The 19,966-nt window shown below is 37.0% G+C and overlaps 1 protein-coding gene across 1 annotated transcript in view; it reads right to left on the bottom strand.

Annotated features, from left to right (window-relative positions):
- The window catches only part of PSD3 (pleckstrin and Sec7 domain containing 3), a 569,820-nt gene that overhangs the window by 190,261 nt on the left and 359,593 nt on the right, over nucleotides 1-19,966 (bottom strand). The window contains exon 10 of the mRNA XM_041753212.1: nucleotides 2,138-2,181. Coding sequence (XP_041609146.1) covers nucleotides 2,138-2,181 — 44 coding nt within the window. The remainder of the gene's footprint in view (nucleotides 1-2,137; nucleotides 2,182-19,966) is intronic.

Here is a 19,966-nt window from a genome sequence, read left to right as displayed (position 1 = left end):
AAATATTGGAGAAAAGATTGATTACCGACAGAATGTAAAGAGCCTAAGTGAAGTTTTAGAGCAGGGGAGTGCTTCAAAAAGGTTAAAGTAGTAGAAAGAGGCTGGAGACGGATGCACCTGCTAGGATACAAAAAGTCTGATTGCCTGAAATCAGACTGTAGCAGTAGGAATGGAGAGGAAGGGTGCTGTTTGGAGTCGAATCTGCAGCAGTGAAAAAAGTGGCATGGGAGGAGTCAAAGATAATGTAGAGGCCAAAATCTAACCAGAGGCCAAATTCCCTAAGTAGGGAAATACTGGTACTATTAACAGAAATGACAAAGTTCAGACAGATGATTAAGGCTAAGTTTATTTATTTTTTTAATATTTGATTTATTGATACATGAGAGACATAGAGAGAGAGAGAGAGAAAGGGAGGGAGGGAGAGACATAGGAAGAGGGGGCATAACTCTGCCTCTTTCTGTGTCTCTCATGAATAAATAAAGATCTTAAAAAAAAACTACTGTAACAAATTCACTACATCAAGAATTTAGATTTACAGAACAGATCCTCAGAGGTACATTTATCTGGCTTTTAAAATAACTTTTATAAAGGAATCTTCAAAATATTCTCTCCCATAGTATGAATATATTTATACTTCATTTTTATTAATTTTCTCTAGAGGAGATTAATTTTCTCTACAGAGGTCAGGATATGCCTTTTTTTAAAAAAAGATTTTATTTATTTATTCATGAGAGACAGAGAAAGAGAGAGAGAGAGAGAGAGAAAGACAGAGACAGAGGCAGAGGGAGAAGCAGGCTCTATGCAGGGAGGCAGATGTGGGACTCGATCCCTGGACTCCAGGATCATGCCCCAGGCCAAAGGCAGGCACTAAACCACCGAGCCACTGAGGGATCCCCAGGATATGCTTTTAATATCTCAGCAAGATTCTAAGTATATTATTTATGAAATTTTTCTAGGAAACTCACTTTTATTCATAACTTATAAGTCCAAAAGTGATCACCTTGGAGCATAGGCCATGAATTCTTTTTATTATCTTAACAAGTTTTCCTTGAAATGATATATTGTCTTTGAGTCTGATGATGTATATAAATATAGACATATCACATGTACTTGTAAATATTAGTCTCAAATTCAAAATCCCTAATTTAAAATAGTATCATACAATCTTACAGTTACTGGAAACAGTTTAAGTAGCATTTGTTTAAATTCATTCTGGCCTGTTTTATGTAAGATATATGTAGTCAAATTCTAAACCACTTTTTTCCAATGTACAGATGAAAGGAATAAGATTTATCCTCCAAATTCTGATTCTAAGTTCATTTGCAGATTGTTGTTACGTCGCATGGTAGAAAAACATATTTGAATTCTTACTATCAGTGAAAATCAAAAATAAAAATCATATGCAGTTCTATTTAAAAGACATATTTTGATCTAATTTATGGACAACTTTAGTAACTTTTTTTTTTAAAGTTAAATTCTTAATTGTTGCATTGATCAGTGAAAATTCCGCAAGAGTACTACTGTTAGACTACATAGGGTTAGATGTCATTTATCTATAATAGTATCTCCCAAATGTACCTTGAAACACTACATTATACTGTTGAAAAGGTTCAGAAAACATTGCAAATCTGATTCCTCTCTTGGAGAAGGGCACTGTACAAACTGCTGAAAGTTCAGCAGTTAAAAAAATTTTTTTAGCTTTATTCAATCCATCATTTCTCAAGTTTACCTATCAATATCTTGGTATAATTAGTGTCACTGGAAATAGGACTGGAAAACCTTGAACTATGATGATAGGAAGGAGGGAATTAAAACAAGTATATGGTACCAAAATAATTGGTACTGGATTCTGGAATAGATGTAGTTTTATCAGATTTTCTTCTAGAATGCTGTTTTTTAAAAAGAATACGTTAAAGAGATAATTGTCTCTAGGCAAGGCCACTAGACTAAAAGCCAATACATGCTGGGTACCAAGAAAAAGACATGGGATTCTCAGGATTTACACAAAGTACATTAGACACTGGTGTAAAATGAGAACTGGCCATGCATATTTAATCCTTCTCTAGGATCACCTCTAAAGCATAAAGAAAGAAAAGAACTAGTTTGTTTATTAAAATGCTGACATGCAGGTACTTACACTGCCCATTCAAGCTTCTCATTCTTAATAGAGTTGTACAAAGCCTGTAAAAAGAGAAAATAAGATGGAATATTCTTTCAGTTCTATTCAATATTTTTAATTCAGCAAATGACCAAAGCCAAAAGGTTTGACTGGAGTCAGCAAGCAACTCCCAAGCCCCTTGTTGGTCACTCTGTTGGCTCTGAAAGATCAGGAATACATAGGTGAAACAAATGAGCATAGGGTAAAAAAGCAGCATTTTGTAAAATAGATTTTGCACCAAGTAAAAAATGACTTTTATAAATAAGACACACAACACTGTATTGCATTGTACCATAGTAAAATATTAGGTTATGATGAAAATTAGACTGTGTACTCCATTTTTTAATTCAAAATACGGTCTTATAGTTTCATGAGTTTGGATACTGAAGTGTGAATATCTTTTTTATTGATATAATAAATATAACTGTTTTCATAACAATTTAATGAGCAAGATACATGTGAGGGGGGCTGAAGCTAGATTATGGAGAATGATCGTGGAATAATTTTAGAGTTTTATACTAATGACTCATGCAGTTTTTATCAGTCTAACTTCATAATTGTGCTTATAGCTAATGAGTGTTACCCTGGTGTGCATGAGGTGGTCAAGGGGAAAGACAGAAAACTTCCTTAGAGCCTTGGCAACACTAATGACAAAGTCAACCTGATTGCCTCTGATTCTCCCAGATACGATAAGATCCTTGAAGTCAATTGTTCCACTATGAAAATCATCCAAGAAAATGCTATTCCACATCTCTACTTTCTTAATTTTGAGTAAGTTATATATAAAAGAAAACACAAATGTATCTCTAAGATATAAAACCACTGCAACAAATTGTATCAAAGAAAAGAATACTGCCTCATAACATTATAATGATGCTGGAATGTTTTTCTTCAAAAAGGACTTAGACCTATATGACTTGCCAAAGATTCAGCACAAAGACATTTAGGTTATAGACTTTATATTACTTAAGATTTAATCCATGTATCTTTAGCCAGTATTTTCACAGATTCTGTGGGAATTTTGAAGGTGGCTATAACAGTCAGTTTAAATACTAGATAATTACCAAGCTAATAAAAATTAGGAGGCATTTCATCACTATCAGGACATGGTAGAATGCATCCTCACATGTAAAAACTGATAGAACATCAAATTAAAATAAGGGGTAAATTGAAGGACAAAGATTGGATATTCTTTTTGAAGAACTAAACTTCCTGAAGAACTACAGCAACCCACTGTTTAAATGTCTCAAGAGGCTACACTTATTTAGAAGTGCAGAGAGAGTATAGAAGTCTAACTCAAGCCTGGAGACTCCTGCTGGCAAATCCTTTCTGAATGTGTTTCATTACTTGTGTGAGTATTTTGAACCCCCAAGCAAGAGTGAGCTGAGAAACTGCACTGAAAAGAGACAGATGTTGGCAAATTGAACACCAATAAAAAATAAATTTATTAAAAAAAAAGAGAGAGAGAGAGACAGATCAGGGGCAGCCCCGTTGGCTCAGCAGTTTAGCGCTGCCTTCAGCCCCGGGCCTGATCCTGGTGACCTGGGATTGAGTCCCATGTTGGGCTCCCTGCATGGAGCTTGCTTCTTGTAGTAAAGATAAAAAAAAAAATCGATTCTTAAAGGCAGATACTTGAAAACGATATCTAAGCACATAAAAATTTTCAATACATTTAATTCGGTCCTAGAACAAGTTTTTTCAAATATTTTGCCCTTGAGAATATTCTCTTTAATGAGGTACTGAGTTCCAAAATAGAAAATCCTATTCAGCTGTACATCATGCAAAAAGAAATCTTTTATAAAATATCCTATAAAATTCAGCAAACTTGCCATATTGTAGTCCCCTCCCAGTGTATATATTATAACATGACAAATCTAAGAAGTGGATGTTCTCCTTATCCTTTTCATTGCAAAATTACAAAGGGATTTTCTTGAATTTTTCTGGTACTTTATAATGACACTATTTTCCTTAAAAAAAAAAAAAAAAGGAAAAGATGTTTTGCAAATGCATCTAACACTACATATCTTTCTTAAAATTTTTTTTTAATTTTTATTTATTTATGATAGTCACAGAGAGATAGAGAGAGAGGCAGAGACACAGGCAGAGGGAGAAGCGGGCTCCATGCACCGGGAGCCTGACGTGGGATTCGATCCCGGGTCTCCAGGATCGCGCCCTGGGCCAAAGGCAGGCGCCAAACCGCTGCGCCACCCAGGGATCCCCACTACATATCTTTCATCACAACTTCCCCTTTTTTTATCTACTTAGCTTAGTTAAGAACTGAATTCCCTTGATTCCCCTTATCTTTAGCACCAGTCATCCCTTCCATCCTTGTGCACGGTCTCCCACATCAACCAGTCTTGTTATTAATATCCTCAATTTCTTTGTCCCCCTGCCTCTTTGCTGTACCCAAAAAGAAACATTGAAACTCTTGAGCAATCCTACTCTGACTTCTCCATAATTATATCCCCTACCTTAGTTAAGGTTTCTTTAGTTTCAGACATTAACCTAGAGCTACCTTGAGCATGAGAGTGAACTCTTGGTTTCTATAGCCAAATCAAAAAAGACATGGATGAACCTGGCCTCAAGGACACAGGCATTCAAAACTCTGCTCCTCTCTTCTCAACAATTCTCCTCTTTTCACCCCAAACATCTCCATTCCTTGTTTCCTTACTACACAAGCAACTTGTCTACAATAAGCAACACTCATTTACCTCTTTTATAATAAGAGAAAAGAGTTCTTTCTCCTAACTCCAACTTGAAAAGATTCTAACTGGTGTGGTTTAGATCACCTGTCTTCCCCACAGACTAATCCATGTGGCTGGAAGATGAGGTATAATAATTGGACCCATCCCTGAAGTCAAGGAGGTTGGCTACGCAGTGCTGACCTAGCCCCTAGAGTAATCCTCCTGAGCTTCACAGCCGACCCTAATTCAGCCCTAATAATGAAAATTAAACAAGAGCACAAGTTAATGCCATTGAATATTCATCATCTCAAACTTCAGGAGACACTTCATTCATAAGCCTCTAACTTTTTGCCATCTTCCCTAAAATACATTTTTTCTGTCTTTCTGATGGTAAGGAAAGGGACATCCCACATCTACAAAAGGCTGTCTGTGGTAATACCTCTTTTCCTTTATTAGCTCTTTTCTATCAGCTCTCAGACATGTGCCAGTTTCTCTGAACCCTACTTCTGCAACTTAGTTATCACCCTTCGTTCCTCAGTCCCTATTGTAGCCAAATTTCTGGGAGAAGTTTCTGCAATTCATATCTGTACTTAATTGTCTTCTCTTCAACTCAAGCAACTTGCTTTCATTCTTGCTCCTCCATTAAAAACTGATCACAATAAATGTGTCAGCTTCATTATAAATTCAAGGCCACTTTTCAGTGTTCCTGTATCACTTTGCCTATCAGCAGCATTGGATATTCTTAATATTTTTTTCCTTATTTTCTGTGACATAATACAGTTATTTTCTCCTCTTTGGATAATCCCCATTACTCATATCTTCCTCATCTTATCACTTAAATGTGGATGAGCCTAAGGGTTTATCTTCAGCCCATGTGACCTCTTGTGAACTTTAGATCCATATGTCAGATGCACTGAGATGTCTCCAAAGCACCACAACTCAGAAAAGAGGAACTATGGCATGAAGACCTAAAAGCGAAAATGTACTCTCAGTCTTAGTGAACTCTATTAGTATACAGTATTTAAGTTTTTGATGGAGATGCTATACATAAAGCCCAAGTAAAGGTAGCTTATAGTAATATGAAATATATCCAAGATGATCCTAGGACTGCCAGAATTTTTCTATCAACTGTTTCATCCATTACTATTATATTTCTATCATACAAGCAAGAGAGCTCCAAGTTAAAAATCATATTTGTATCTGCCTACTAATGGCAAAGGGACAAGCCTTTTACTAATAATGTCGGGATGAACTGCGAAACTCTCTAATTTCTACTCAAGAAACTGTTCGGCTGGCAGGATCAAGGGGGATCAGGAGGGACCAAAGAAATGGAGGCCAACCCTCCACCTTGTTGCCCCCACCTCAGAACTTTCCCATCACAGCAGACCACCCAACAATACATCATCAGGGGGAGACTGGACCTATGCAGGAAACCTGAACCGTACTTTACCCAGATCCCATATAAGGGCATAAGCAGTTATCACTCCATGCTGATTTACCAGTAATATGCCTTATACCTATCATCAAGTACAGACACACAATCCCTCCCCCCTCTCCCCTTAAAAAGCCTGCTTGCACTCCCCTGGGCACAACTTCCCCAGCCAAGACTTTCCCTCTCTCTCCCTCCCCTGCTGGCTGTGGAACCTCACCCTAGAGCACATCCCATTAAAAGCCTGTTTCAAACCAACTTTCTTTTTTCTTTTCTTTTCTTCTTTTTTCTTTTCTTCTTTTCTTTCTTTTCTTCTTTTCTCTTTTTTCTTTTCTTTCTCTTCTTTCTTTCTCTTTCTTTCTTTTTTTTTCTTTCCTCCCTTCCTCCCTTCCCCTTCCTTCCTTCCTTCCTTCCTTCCTTCCTTCCTTCTTTCCTTCTTTTTCTTTCTCTTTCTTTCTTTCTTTCCTTTCCTTTCCTTTCCTTTTCTTTTTCTTTATTGGAGTTCAATTTGCCAACATATAGCATAACACCCAGTGCTTATCCTGTCAAGTGCCCACCTTAGTGCCCGTCACCCAGTCACCCCAACCCCCTGCTCACCTCCCCCCCCCTTCCACTACCCCTTGTTCATTTGGGTTAAACCTGACAGAAACAACAAAATGAAATTTCACAGATGACAGGACAGGAGCCTTAGAGATCATAAAACAAATTCTTCCTTTTATAGATGAAAAAATTGAAGTCCAGTGTTAACTAACTTCTCTCAAGGTCCAATAGCTGTATTTCATAAACTGACTCAAAAATCACATTTCTCAGAAATCAACTGGCTATATTCAACTAACTACATTCTCTCCTCTCAAGACCAACCTTTACAGCACTGTAAATGCTGGCTTGCCAAGGCCCAGGTGAAAAGGTAACAAGGCTTGTGCCTCTCTTAGAATATATTCAATAATGGTAGTCACTGTAATATTCTAAAGGATGAGCTTTCAACAAGAGCCACTGCTGCTAGGACATATACTTGAAATGCCTTTTTGGTGACCATGATTGGTTTGCCACACTGATTCTATATCCTCAGTCCACTTACAACTAAAGGTACTTGCCATATAAATGGCTAAAACTGGAGATGTAGTCTATAGCTCAGGAAAATAATTTATCCCTAATTTAAGGAATAAATTTGTGAGGGATTATTTGGTCTAGCTCCAAGAGAACAAGGTTTCTGGGCAACATTGTCATGAAAGGCTGTTATATCTTGGTGACTATGAATTGATAGTTGGGGATAAATCAACCTTAATGGGCCCATAGCAACTCATATATATATATGCAGTGAGGTGATAACCAGTTGTGGTGGGATAAATAATGGATCCTCCAATGATGTCCAGGTCCTAATCCCTGGAACCTGTAAACATTTCTGTATATAGCAAAAGGACTGCAAATGTGATTAAGTTAATATCTTGAGATGGGGAGGGTATCTGGTCTGGGTGGTATCTATAGACGATGGAAGATGAAGATTTATGGAAGACAGAAGAAGAGAAGGCCAAGTGAAGATGGATACAGAAATTGGATACAGACACAAGTGAAGGAATGCCAGCAAACACCATACATTGGAAGAGGCAGGGATTCTCTCCTAGACACTCCAAAGGGAGTGCAGCCATGTTGATACCTTGATTTCAGATTTCTGGCTTCCAAAGTTATGAGAAGATAAATTTCTGTTGTTTTAAGACACCAAGTTTGTTAGAGCAGCCTTAGGAAACTAATACACAAAGGTATAAATGGAAGACAGATATCTGAGTAAAGAATGAGCATACCCATAGGTTGATTTTCAGAAATATTTCCAGAATTGGTACATAGGGAAAACATAGTCTTCACCATACTGGTTTCAACCAAAAGTGTAAGGGTACACACCAAAATGAGTCAAGGGATTCTTTAAAAATATTGATCACTGAGTCCCATCCCAGATCTACTAAATCAGATTTCCAGTTGAGAAAATACATGAACATTTTTAAATGCTCTACTCCTGACTCTGATATGAACTCTTTGTTGAAAACCACTGCTTTTGACGGACATCTGGGCTCTTTCCACAGTTTGGATACTGTGGACATTGCTGCTATGAACTTTGGGGTGTAGGTGTCCCCTCGGATCACAACATTTGTATCTTTGGGGTAAATGTCCACTAGTGGAAATGCTGGACAAAGAAGATATGTTCTATATATACAATGGAATATTACTCAGCCACCAGAAAGGATGAATATTTCCAATTTACATCAATGTGGATGGAACTGAAGGGTATTATGTCTAGTGAAATAAGTCAATCAAAGAAAGACAATTATTATATGGTTTCACTCATATGTGGATTATAAGAAACACCACAGAGAATCATAGGATAAGGGAAGGAAAACTGAATGGGAATTCATCAGAGAAGGAGAAAAACCATGAGATGCTCTTAACTATAGGAAACAAACAGAGTTGCTGGAAGGGAGGTGGGTAGGGGAGATGGGGTAATTGGGTGATGGACATTGAGGAAGGCACTGTGCGTTATTGCAACTGACAAATTATTGAAAACTACATCTGAAGCTAATTATGTACTACATGTTGGCTAACTGAATTTAAATAAAAAAAAAAACAACAACAACATACCACTGCTTTGAAGTTTATCAATTGTTTAAGTGAAATTCCTGCAACTTAACCCAGGAGGTAGATAATAACCAAATCTCCACTGAGATTAAATAGGACAGAATGATTCTTCAGATTTGAAGTTCATTAAATTTTAAGAATGAGAAAGCAAAAGTAAATTGCTTAAATTACAGAGATCAAGGTATCTTGGTCTAAATTTACTTTTAAGTCTTTGTTCTAAACTTTTGATTGCTTTTCATTGAGATGATAAAATGCAATTTTATTCAAGGCTTAGCAGCACCACTGACAGCCCACACCTGGTTCTCTGATGTTTTCCCCATTATCATGCATTGTGTATCCCTGAGATTTTCTGTCTCTCTTTCTTCCTCCCCTCCCTCTCTCCCACCCTTCCACCGAGAGGCACATTTTACAATCTATGATGTTCATGTATTTTAGTTCAATCATCTCTAAACTCCCATGATTTTTTTCTACATGTGGTCCTTTAGTTATTATAAAAAGTACAAAGGGGGATCCCTGGGTGGCGCAGCAGTTTGGCGCCTGCCTTTGGCCCAGGGCACGATCCTGGAGACCCAGGATCGAATCCCACGTCGGGATCCTGGTGCATGGAGCCTGCTTCTCCCTCTGCCTGTGTCTCTGCCTCTCTCTCTCTCTGTGTGTGACTATCATAAATAAATAAAAATTAAAAATAAAATAAAATAAAATAAAATAAATAAAAAGTACAAAGGATAAATTAGATAGCTTCCAATTTCCTTTAGTGAGACAGTGAAATTTGTACCCAGGAAGAATTATGGCACCATCAACACCATAGCAATCTTTTCCAAGTGCAATGCTGCTTCATGCAGATAATCAGATCAAATAGACTTTTAAATATAAAATTAAATATGTACTCCTCTGGAAGTTATTATCAAAAAATGACTATGTTTGAAAAAGACATTACTTAAAAACTAATGATAAAACTAGTAACCAAATGAATTTCAAATTGTTTAGAGAAACTCAAAATATGTTAAAATAATGGTGATCTATTTCCATTTTCTTCTCTGTGCCTTCAAATAATATTGACAAATTGCATTATCTCCCTCATTAGAGGCTCCTCTAAAATCAATATTTAGAATAGGCTTCTTGCTTGCCCCTTCTATTCCTGTAGGATTTCACGTTTGCAATGTACCAAATAAGATTACAGATAAGAGCTATACCCCCCTTTTATTAAACTGGTCTGTCATTTATTTCATCACGTGTAGGTAATTCTTTTTTTTTTAATTTTATTTATTTATTCAGAGAGAGAGAGAGAGAGAGAGAGAGAGAGATTGGCAGAGACACAGGCAGAGGGAGAAGCAGGCTCCTCTCAGGGAGCCTGACATGGGACTCAATCCTGGGTCTCCAGGATCACACCCTGGACTGAAGGTGGCGCTAAACCACTGAGTCACTGGGGCTGCCCCCCCCCCCCCTTTTTTTTAAGTGGCAGAAGGCAATTGTCAAGCAGAGGTGAAAAACAATAAACAGCCTGAAACTCTGACCATAAGAGCATTCACAGAGGGTAGAATCATTTTAGGGAGAAGTACTAAAGATGAATTTCTCAAAATTGATTCCCTTAATCCACTTGTTTTCCCATACCCATTAGGCAATTTTCATGTACCCAAGTTTAAAGAGCACTACATTAAAGGACATATATTCACAAACATCATAAACATTCATCTCTAGTTCTCACTCAGGGTGACAGAAGCATGCTTAATACAAAGTAACTTATTTTGAGTTTTGTTTTTTCCACATCTGTTATCAGATTTATTTTTTTGGATCCAGTCACCATGTAAACAGAATCAAAACCTATGTCTTAGACAATTAACTTAACCTTCTGTTGTGGTACACTTACAAACCCAGCTAGCAACGGCGGAAATATTGAACTATTAACTGTCTGACTCAACTGACTAGACATGCCAACAAAAACACATATAAGCACTAGAAAACTAATTAAAAAATGCTTATATTATTGAAAGGCAATCTGAGGTATAATTAATATGCATAATTCATCACATAATAAACACTTTTGAGAACATTCTATTGTCTGGAGTAACACTATGTTAGGTGCTAATAATTACATTCTGCCTTCAGGGGCCTCTTATGTGAGGGTGACAAAATGTGATGCTAAACCTGACTGATCTATTGGAGAATTAGTTGGCTAACAGTCAACTAATTTTACTTCCTATTTACAATGTGCAAGATGCTTTTACACACAGAAACTGTAACTGCTAATTATCATTTCTATTAATGTAATACTCCAAACAATTACACACATACACACACACACACACACACACACACATTTTTATTCATTCATTTTGAGGGACAGGTTGGTCAATAAGGTGTTATGAGAATTTATACTCCTAAAGTGCTTTTCCTACACCTTACAATTGCTTTCCATTTGATTAGCACCTGTGTCTTTGGGAAAATTCCTTAAATATGCTAGTACAAAAAACATTATTGCAAATGTAAGCAAAAATTTAAATACTAAGTAGCCACTAAGTTCCTTTTTTAAATTGAGGTATAATTGACATATAACATTACATTAGTTTCAGGTATACAATATAATGATTCAGTATCTATACTAAGTTCCTTATTAAGCAAAAAAGAAATTTTTTTAAAGAATTTATTTATTTATTCATGAGAGACACAGTCAGAGACATAGGAAAAGGGAGAAGCAGGCTCCATGCAGAGACCAACACAGTACTCGATCCCAGGACCCTGGGATTATGCCCTGAGCCAAAGGCAGTCACCCAACTGCTGAGCCGCCCAGGCATCCCCCAAAATTTTTAAGCAGAATTTTCTTCTACTTGTTAGAGCTGTAGCAGATCCCTTAACATAATAAAGGCCATATGTGACAAGTGCACAGCTAATATAATATTCAGCAATGAAAAGGCTCAAAACTTTTTCTTTTTTTAAAGACTTATTTATTTATTCATGGAAGACACAGAGAGTGAGGCAGAGTGAGAAGCAGGCTCCCCGTAGGGAGCCCGATGCGGAACTTGATCCTGGATCCCAGGATCATGCCCTGAGCCCAAGGCAGATGCTCAACAGCTGAGCCACCCAGGTGTCCCTCAAAACTTTTTCTCAAGTCAGGAACAAGATAAAGATGTCTACACTTGTCACTTTTATTGATCACAGTATTGAAAGTCCCAGCCAGACCAATTAGGTAAGAAAAAGAAATAAAATTCATTCAAATTGGGAAAATTAAAAAAAAAAGAAGTAAAACTGTCCTTATTTCCAGATGACATGGTATTATATATAAAAAAAACCTGAAGATTCCATAAAAAAAACTATTGGAACTAATGAAAGAGTTCAGGAAAGCAGCAGGACACAAAATCAATATATGAAAAATATTAAAAGTGTAAAGTGTTTCTATACACTAATAACAAAGTATCAGAAAGAGAAATTAAGAACATAATTCTACTATATATATATATATATATAATGGAATATTATTCACCAAAATAAAGAGTGAAATCTTGCCATTTGACACAATATGGATGGACCTGGAGGGCATTATGTCAGGTGAAACAAGTCAGATAGAGAAGGGCAAATACTGTATGATATCACTTATATGTGGAATCTAAAACAAAAACAACAAACAAAAAACCAAGTTCATAGATACAGAGAACAGATTGATGGTTACCAGACTAGGGGGTGAATAAAATGGGTGAAACAGGTCAAAATGTACTAACTTCCAGGTACAAAATAAATTACGGCATGTAACGTATGGCATGGTGAATGTAGTTAATAATATTCTATTGCATATCTGAAAGTTGCTAAGAGAATAGTTCTTAAAATTCATCATCACAACAAAAAAATTGTTCTGTCAATATGTAAGGTGATCATTTTATAATATATACAAATATCAAATCATTATGCTGTATACCTGAAACTTCTCACATACTACAAGAATTGATAGTAGTTCAAATTATCCTTTAACACATTATTGAATCTTTATAAACTGTTTCAAATGGCATATCTTGCATAATTCATAAATACTATGTCACTCTACTGTACGGTAAGTACAACAAATATTTTATCATAAGCTGATATGTCACAGGAAATTCTTAAGTAACTTTTAAAAACTACTTTTTATAACTACCAATGATATTTTTTTCTATAATAGTGTATATATACTGTAAGTATTTACACAAAATAGTTTCATTCTTCACTACTAGAAGCCTATAATTCCTACTGTAACACCAATAATACAGTATAACAGTTGTAACACTTGTAACAATATAATATAAACAAATGCCTTAAAACTATTCACTCATTCATTCATATATTCAGTCAATAAATATTTACTGAGTCTCTACTACCTATCATGACATCAGATATTAATACAAGTCCAGTGTGAAAAACACAGGCATAGAACTTAGATTTAGTAGAGGTAGAAACAGACAATAAAGGAATAAGAAAACAGACAAACACATCAAGGTGATTCTGTCATTTTCTGGTAGACTTCCAGATAATTATCATAAGGTAGTTAATATAAGGTACCTTAAAAGACTAGCTTTTCAACTGGATGGACAAGAAGACCTCTATGCAAGGAAATTCAAAACGTAAGTGGACAAGGGGCAACCATACAAAGATAAAGGGAAGATCAATAAGCAGCTCCTTGGCATACCTGAGCATGGTAGGTCTGAAGGCCTGCGGTCAGGGCCAATAGGCAGACAGGTCACATAGGACTTTTTGACCAGAAAATAAGGAGTTTCTGTGTGTGCTAGGCAACCATGGAGGAGACACCTACTCTAGCACATGTTCTTATAGGTTACCCGGGGTTCTGTGTGGAGAAGGAAGTGCAAGAGAGCACAGGAAGTGGCAGAAAGACTGGCGATGTCTGGGTAGAGATGATGGGACCTGGACTGAGGTACTGGCAGTGGCAGATTTGGGACGTATCAGTTATATTCCTAAATTATGGGAGAAGGGTGGCCCATTTTTGCATGCCTCAAGCACAAATAAAAAATAGTTTATTTTTTATTTAACAATACCAGACATATATTGTTATCCATTCATATTTAAAGTCTTTTAAACGAAAAATGAAGTAGATATATTAGGACATATTGTTAAAAGAAAAAGGTGCAAAACAGTGCATATGTGTATGTACAAATATAAATGTATGCTCCTACAGAACACTTCTGAAATGCAGAAAAAACCATTGACAGTGATTGCCTTTGGATCCCTTCTGGGGCGAGAGAATTTTCAATGTATAATCTTCCGTACTATTTCGATGTTTATCACACCATGTATATATTACCTCAACCGAAAATCTAGATAATACTAAATTTTAAACTCCTTGCACATGTGATCAAGTCTTTTCCCTCTCTGTGTTCTCTACAATGCCTTGTAAATTATTTTGACCACAGTAAGTTTAAAAAAAAATTGTTGAAAAGACAAAGACCTCAAAGATGATAATCCTAGTATAACAATTATGATGGGAAGCAGCAAACATAGAAAAAAGAACGATGGACTAGAAATCAGTAGACTTGTATCCAACCAGCCTCTTCAATCAACTGTATGACTTTAGCCACTAACACTAAACCCTTGCTTTCTTCATCTGTAAAAATAGATAACAACACCTACGTCACAGAATTGTGAAGATGATATGAAACCATTGTACTCTGGTTAAATGACACATAAATAAAAGGTACTACTTTTGTTGCATGCAGTCTACTCCTATCCTCCTCAGACTTTACAGAACACTTGAATTTAAATATCCAGAATCTTTCCATTTCATGCCAAATCAACTCCATGAGAATCAATAGCCCATGGCAAACATATGCTGGGCATTGGGAGAATCACTTATTTTGAATCATGGACAAATTATGTCAACAGCTAACATTTACTGAGTAGTTAACAAGTGCCAAGATCTGTTCCTAGGGTTGTGCAAGACCTACATCATTTATACTCTGTATACCACCACCAAAGGGTATTACTCCTATTTTACAGAGAAGGAAAAGAGAGTGCAGAGAGGTTCAGTGCTACTAAGTGGAAGATCTCAAAATGGAATCATAGGCAGTTTGACTTTACAGCCTTTATAATTTTTTCCTTGACCTTTGGTTTCCCTAAAACCAAATGTGCTTTCACTTCCTATTTCCACCTCTGTGTATAACTAATGAGCCTGGGTTATATAATTCTTCCTCCCCAAATTTTGAAAGACAAGAGTATAAAGTTTCTGACCAGTCAGACTAGCATACTCTTCATTCAAATATCCTAGAATTTGACACAGAAGTCCAACCTTGGGGATCCCTGGGTGGCTCAGTGGTTTAGCGCCTGCTTTCAGCCCCCGGCGTGATCCTGGAGTCCCGGGATCGAGTCCCACATGGGGCTTCCTGCATAGTGCTTGCTTCTCCTCTATCTGTGTCTGCCTCTCTCTATCTGTATCTCTCATGAATAAATAAAATCTTTTTAAAAAATAATTATTTGTATTTCTTTGGTGTTGGTTGTTGTTTCTCCTCTCATTCATGGTTTAATTTATTTGAGTCCTTTCTCTTTTCTTCTTGATTTGTCTGGCTGGAGGTTTATCAATTTTATCGGTTCTTTTCAAAGAACCAGCTCCTGATTTTTATAATCTGTTCTATTGGTTTTTTTTACTTTCCATTTCATTTATTTCTGTTCAATCCTTATTATTTCTTTTTTTCTGCTAGTTTTAGGTTTTGTTGTTCTTTTCCTAGCTCCTTCAGGGGAGAGGTTAAGCTGTTTGATATTTTTCTTGCTTCTTGAGGTAGGCTTGTGTTGCTATAAACTTCCCTCTTGGAACAACTTTTACTGCATCCCAGAGGTTTTGGCTATTGTGTTATTTTCATTTGTTTCCATGTATTTTTTAATAGCTTCTTTTAATTCCCGTTGGATTCATTCATTGCTTAGTATCATGTTATTTATCCTCTGTGTATTTATGGTCTTTCCAGATTTTTTTCTTATGACTGACTTCTAGTATCATAGTGTCATGGTCAGAAAAGATACATAGCATGACTTTGATCTTAAATTTGTTGAGGTTTGTTTTGTGGGCTAATATGTGATCTATTCTGACAAATGTTCCATGTGCTCTTGAAAGGAATGTGTCTTCTGCTGCTTTAGGATGGAATGTTCTGATATATCTGTTAAAGCCATCTGGTCCAGTGTGTCATTTAAAGGTATTGTTTCCTTCTTGATCTTGTTTAGATGATCTGTACTTTGATGTAAGTGAGGTGTTAAGGTCCCCTACTATTATTATATTATTGATTAGTTCCTTTATGTGTGTTATTAACTATTTTATACATTTGGGTGCTCCTATATCGGGTGCATAAATATTTACAATTATCATTCTTTCTGGATTATCCCTTTATAAGATAGTGTCCTTCGTTGTTTCTTTCTTAGTCTCTGTTTTAAAGTCTACTTTGGGGCAGCCTGGGTGGTTCAGTGGTTTAGCGCTGCCTTTGGCCCAGGGCATGATCCTGGAGACCTGGGATTGAGTTCTGTGTCAGGCTTCCTGCATGGGACCTGCTTCTCCCTCTGCCTGTCTCTACCTCTCTCTGTTTCTCATGAATCAACAAAATCTTTAAAAAAAAAGTCTAGTCTGATATAAATATTGCTACTCCAGCTTTCTTTTGAAATCTCTTCACATGATAGATGTTTCTCCATCCCCTCACTTTCAATCTGCAGGTGTCTTTAAGTCTGAAATGAGTCTCTTGTAAGCAGTATATAGATGAGTATCAGTTTTTTTATTCACTGTCACCTTATGTATTTTGATTGGAGCATTTAGTCCATTTACATCCAAGGTAATTATTGAGGGGCACCTGGGTGGCTCTCAGCCAGCTCTGCGTTTGGCTCAGGTCATAATCCCAGGGTCCAGGGACTGAGCCCCACATCAGGCTCCCTGATCAGCAGGGGTCTGCTTCACCCTCTTCCTCTATGCACTCACTCTTTCTCTCTCAAGTAAATAAATAAAATCTTAAAAAATAAAACAAACCAAAATAATTATTGATATATACTTACTGTTGTTTTATTATTTGATTTATGATTGTTTCTTAATATTTTCTCTGATCTTTTCTCTGTTTCATGAGTTGCTTATTTTCTTTAGTGATATATTTGGATCTCTTTCTCTTTATTCTTCATGTTTATTAGTGGGTTTTGATATATGCTTATCATTAGGTTTGAATATAACCTCTTCTGCATATAGCAATCTATATTAAGTTGATGGTCATTTAGGTTTGAACTCATTCTTTACTCTTCCCTGCACTTTAGGTTTATGTTTTCATACTTTCTGTACTTTTATTTTGTGGGTTTCATGACTGATTTTTTAAAAGAAGTATTTATTTTTATAGCTTTTGTGTTTCCTACTTTTATACTGTCACTTTTAGTGTCCCCTTTACACCCAAAGAGTCCCCTTTAATATTTCTTGCATGGCTGGATGGACCTAGAGTATATTATGCTAAGTAAAATAAGTCAGTCAGAGAAAGACAAATATATATTACTTCACTCATGTGGAATTTGTGTAACAAAACAGATGACCATAGGGGAAGGGAAGGAAAAATAAGAGAAAAACTGAGAGGGAGGCAAACCATAAGAGACTCTATAGTTAAGAGACAAACTGAGGGTGGCTAGAGGGGAGATTGGGGGGGATGGGCTAAATGGGTGATGGGTATTAAACAGAGTACTTGCTGGGATGATCAGTGGGTGCTATATTAAGTGATCAATCACTAAATTCTACTCCTGAAACTAATATTACAGTATATGGTAACTTGAATTTAAATAAAATTAAAACCATATTTCTTGCATGGCTGATTTAGTGATCACAACCTCTTATTTTTCATTTGTTTGGGAAACTCTCTCTTTCTGTTCTGTATGATAGCCTTGATGGCTATTCTTGGCTATAGGCTTTTCCCATTCAGCACTTGGAATATATTATGCCACTCCCTTTTGGCTCTTAAAGTTTCTGCTGAAAAATACCCCACTAGCCTTATGTGTTTTCCTTTTGAATTACTGTCTTCTTTTATCTTGCTGCTTTTAAAATGTTTTATCACTGTATTTTGCCAATTTGATTATGTCTTGGTGAGGATCTGCTTTTGTTCATTTTGATAGTAGTTCTCTGTGTCTCTTGGATCTGGATGTCTGTCTCCTTCCCTAGATGAGGGATGTTTTCAGCCATTATTTCTTTAAATAAATCTTTAGCTCCTTTTGGTCTCTCTTCTTCCAGGACTCCTATAATACAAATGTTGTTACAAATGGAGTCACTGAGTTCCCTAAGTCTGTTTTCATTTTGCATAATTCTTTTCTCTCTTTCAGTTGGCTTGATTAATTTCCATTACTCTGTCTTCTAAGTCACTAATTCATTCCTCTGCTTCTTTCCTTGTGCTGTTCATTTCATCAAGTGTGCTCTTCAATTATTGAGCCTTTTATCTCTGCTATATTATTCCTTACCTCCGTGTTAAGGGTCTCACTCATGTCTTCAACTCTCTTCTCAAGTCTGGTGAGTATCCTTATGATCGTTACTGCAAATTCTCTATCAGGTATATTACTTATATTTGTTTCACTTAGATCTCTGGCTGCGGCGTTGTCCTGTTCTTTCATTTGGGATAAATTTCTCTGTCCTCTGATTTTGTTTAAGGCTCTGTGTCTGTTTCTGTGTTGTGAAAGTCAGCTATAATCTCCTGCTCTTGAGGATAATGGCCTTATGAAGAAGAGGTCTTGTAGTGCCTTGCTGTGCAGTGTCCCCTATTGCTTAGATTCTGGCATTCTTGGAATTGTCTCCAATGTGTGCTGCTTGTGCTCTGCTTTTGTGTCCTGGGGGCTTTATCCTTGTGGCCAGTTGTCTGCGGAGTCTCCCTTTGCTGTGGGCAGTGTTTGTTCCTTGGCCTGAATGTAGTGCATTTTACATAGGTATGCACTGTCTGCTTGTGAATTGAGACCTGTCACTTCCACTAGTAAAAGGCTCTACAAAAACTTTCATATCAGGAGATTGATGTGAGCAGGGGTTTGGACCTGTCTTCTGGGGGAAGGGGTGACATGTTGTGGCTAAGGCAAGACTGGGAGGGGCTGTTCCACTAGAGCATGGGGGTGGGGCTTGGTGTAAGCAAGTTAGGGAGCGAGTGTTGGTGCTGTGCTGGTTCCTGCAGATGGCCTGAGCTTATGCTGAAGGCAGGGAAAGGAAATAATGCGTGCCAGTTCCTTATTTCCTGGAAGGCTGTCTGTGAATGCTCTCTCTCTGGGGTGAGCTCCAAGAGATGAGCAAATAACCTCCCCACTCTATGCCCTGGGTGTTCTTCAAATTGTTTCCTCACTGCAAGTCCACAGGTTGCTTGCCTTCTCCTCAAGAGTAGTCCCAATGCCCTCTGAGGTCTCCCAGAGCCAAGCAGGCTGACCTTTAAAACTCTAGGCTTTAAGCCCCACTGTTTGCAGGAACTACAAAATTTGGACCCTCTTGCTTTCCAAGCCAATTACAATGGTGATTTGTTTGCCCCATGAGCTCTCCTATGTGCTCATCTGCCTTACTCCATGACTGTGGCTCCCTCCCTATCACAGCAGCCATGCTCCCTTTCTCTTCCAGCCTGTGTATCCACACTTCTTACCTTCTTTGATGTGTCCTTTTCTCTAACTTTAGTTGTGAAGTTTGTTTTGGCAGTATTCAGATTGATTTCTGGGGCATTTAGGATGATTTGATAGTTATCTAGTTATATTCATGGGATGAGGCAAGCCCAGTGTCCTACTCTGTTGCCAACTCCTCCTCTAGCCTTTCTACAGGAACATTTTATTCACTGGAAAATATTCTAGTCTTGTGTGTGTGTGTGTGTGTGTGTGTGTGTGTGTGTGTTTGCTATTTTCTATTCATTTTAAAAAGCTTAACAAGGCAACACATGTCTGTAATTTTTATAATAAAACAACTACTAAAAGGCATATAATGAATATAACAATCCCTTGATTTACCTCTGATTCTTGCTGCCCAGAAATAATCTCTTTCAATTCCTTTTGGTTTTTTGTATTTTCAGTATGACCTATTGACTTTCACCTATTGATTTGTGGAAAAGGGGCACTTCTCTCTCTCCCTCTTTCTCACTCACACATACACAC

The sequence above is a fragment of the Vulpes lagopus genome, chromosome 4, assembly GCF_018345385.1.
Source record: "Vulpes lagopus strain Blue_001 chromosome 4, ASM1834538v1, whole genome shotgun sequence".
Classification (NCBI taxonomy): domain Eukaryota; kingdom Metazoa; phylum Chordata; class Mammalia; order Carnivora; family Canidae; genus Vulpes; species Vulpes lagopus.
The sequence above is the reverse complement of the archived record's forward strand: the minus strand, read 5'-3'. Positions and strand labels throughout refer to the sequence as shown.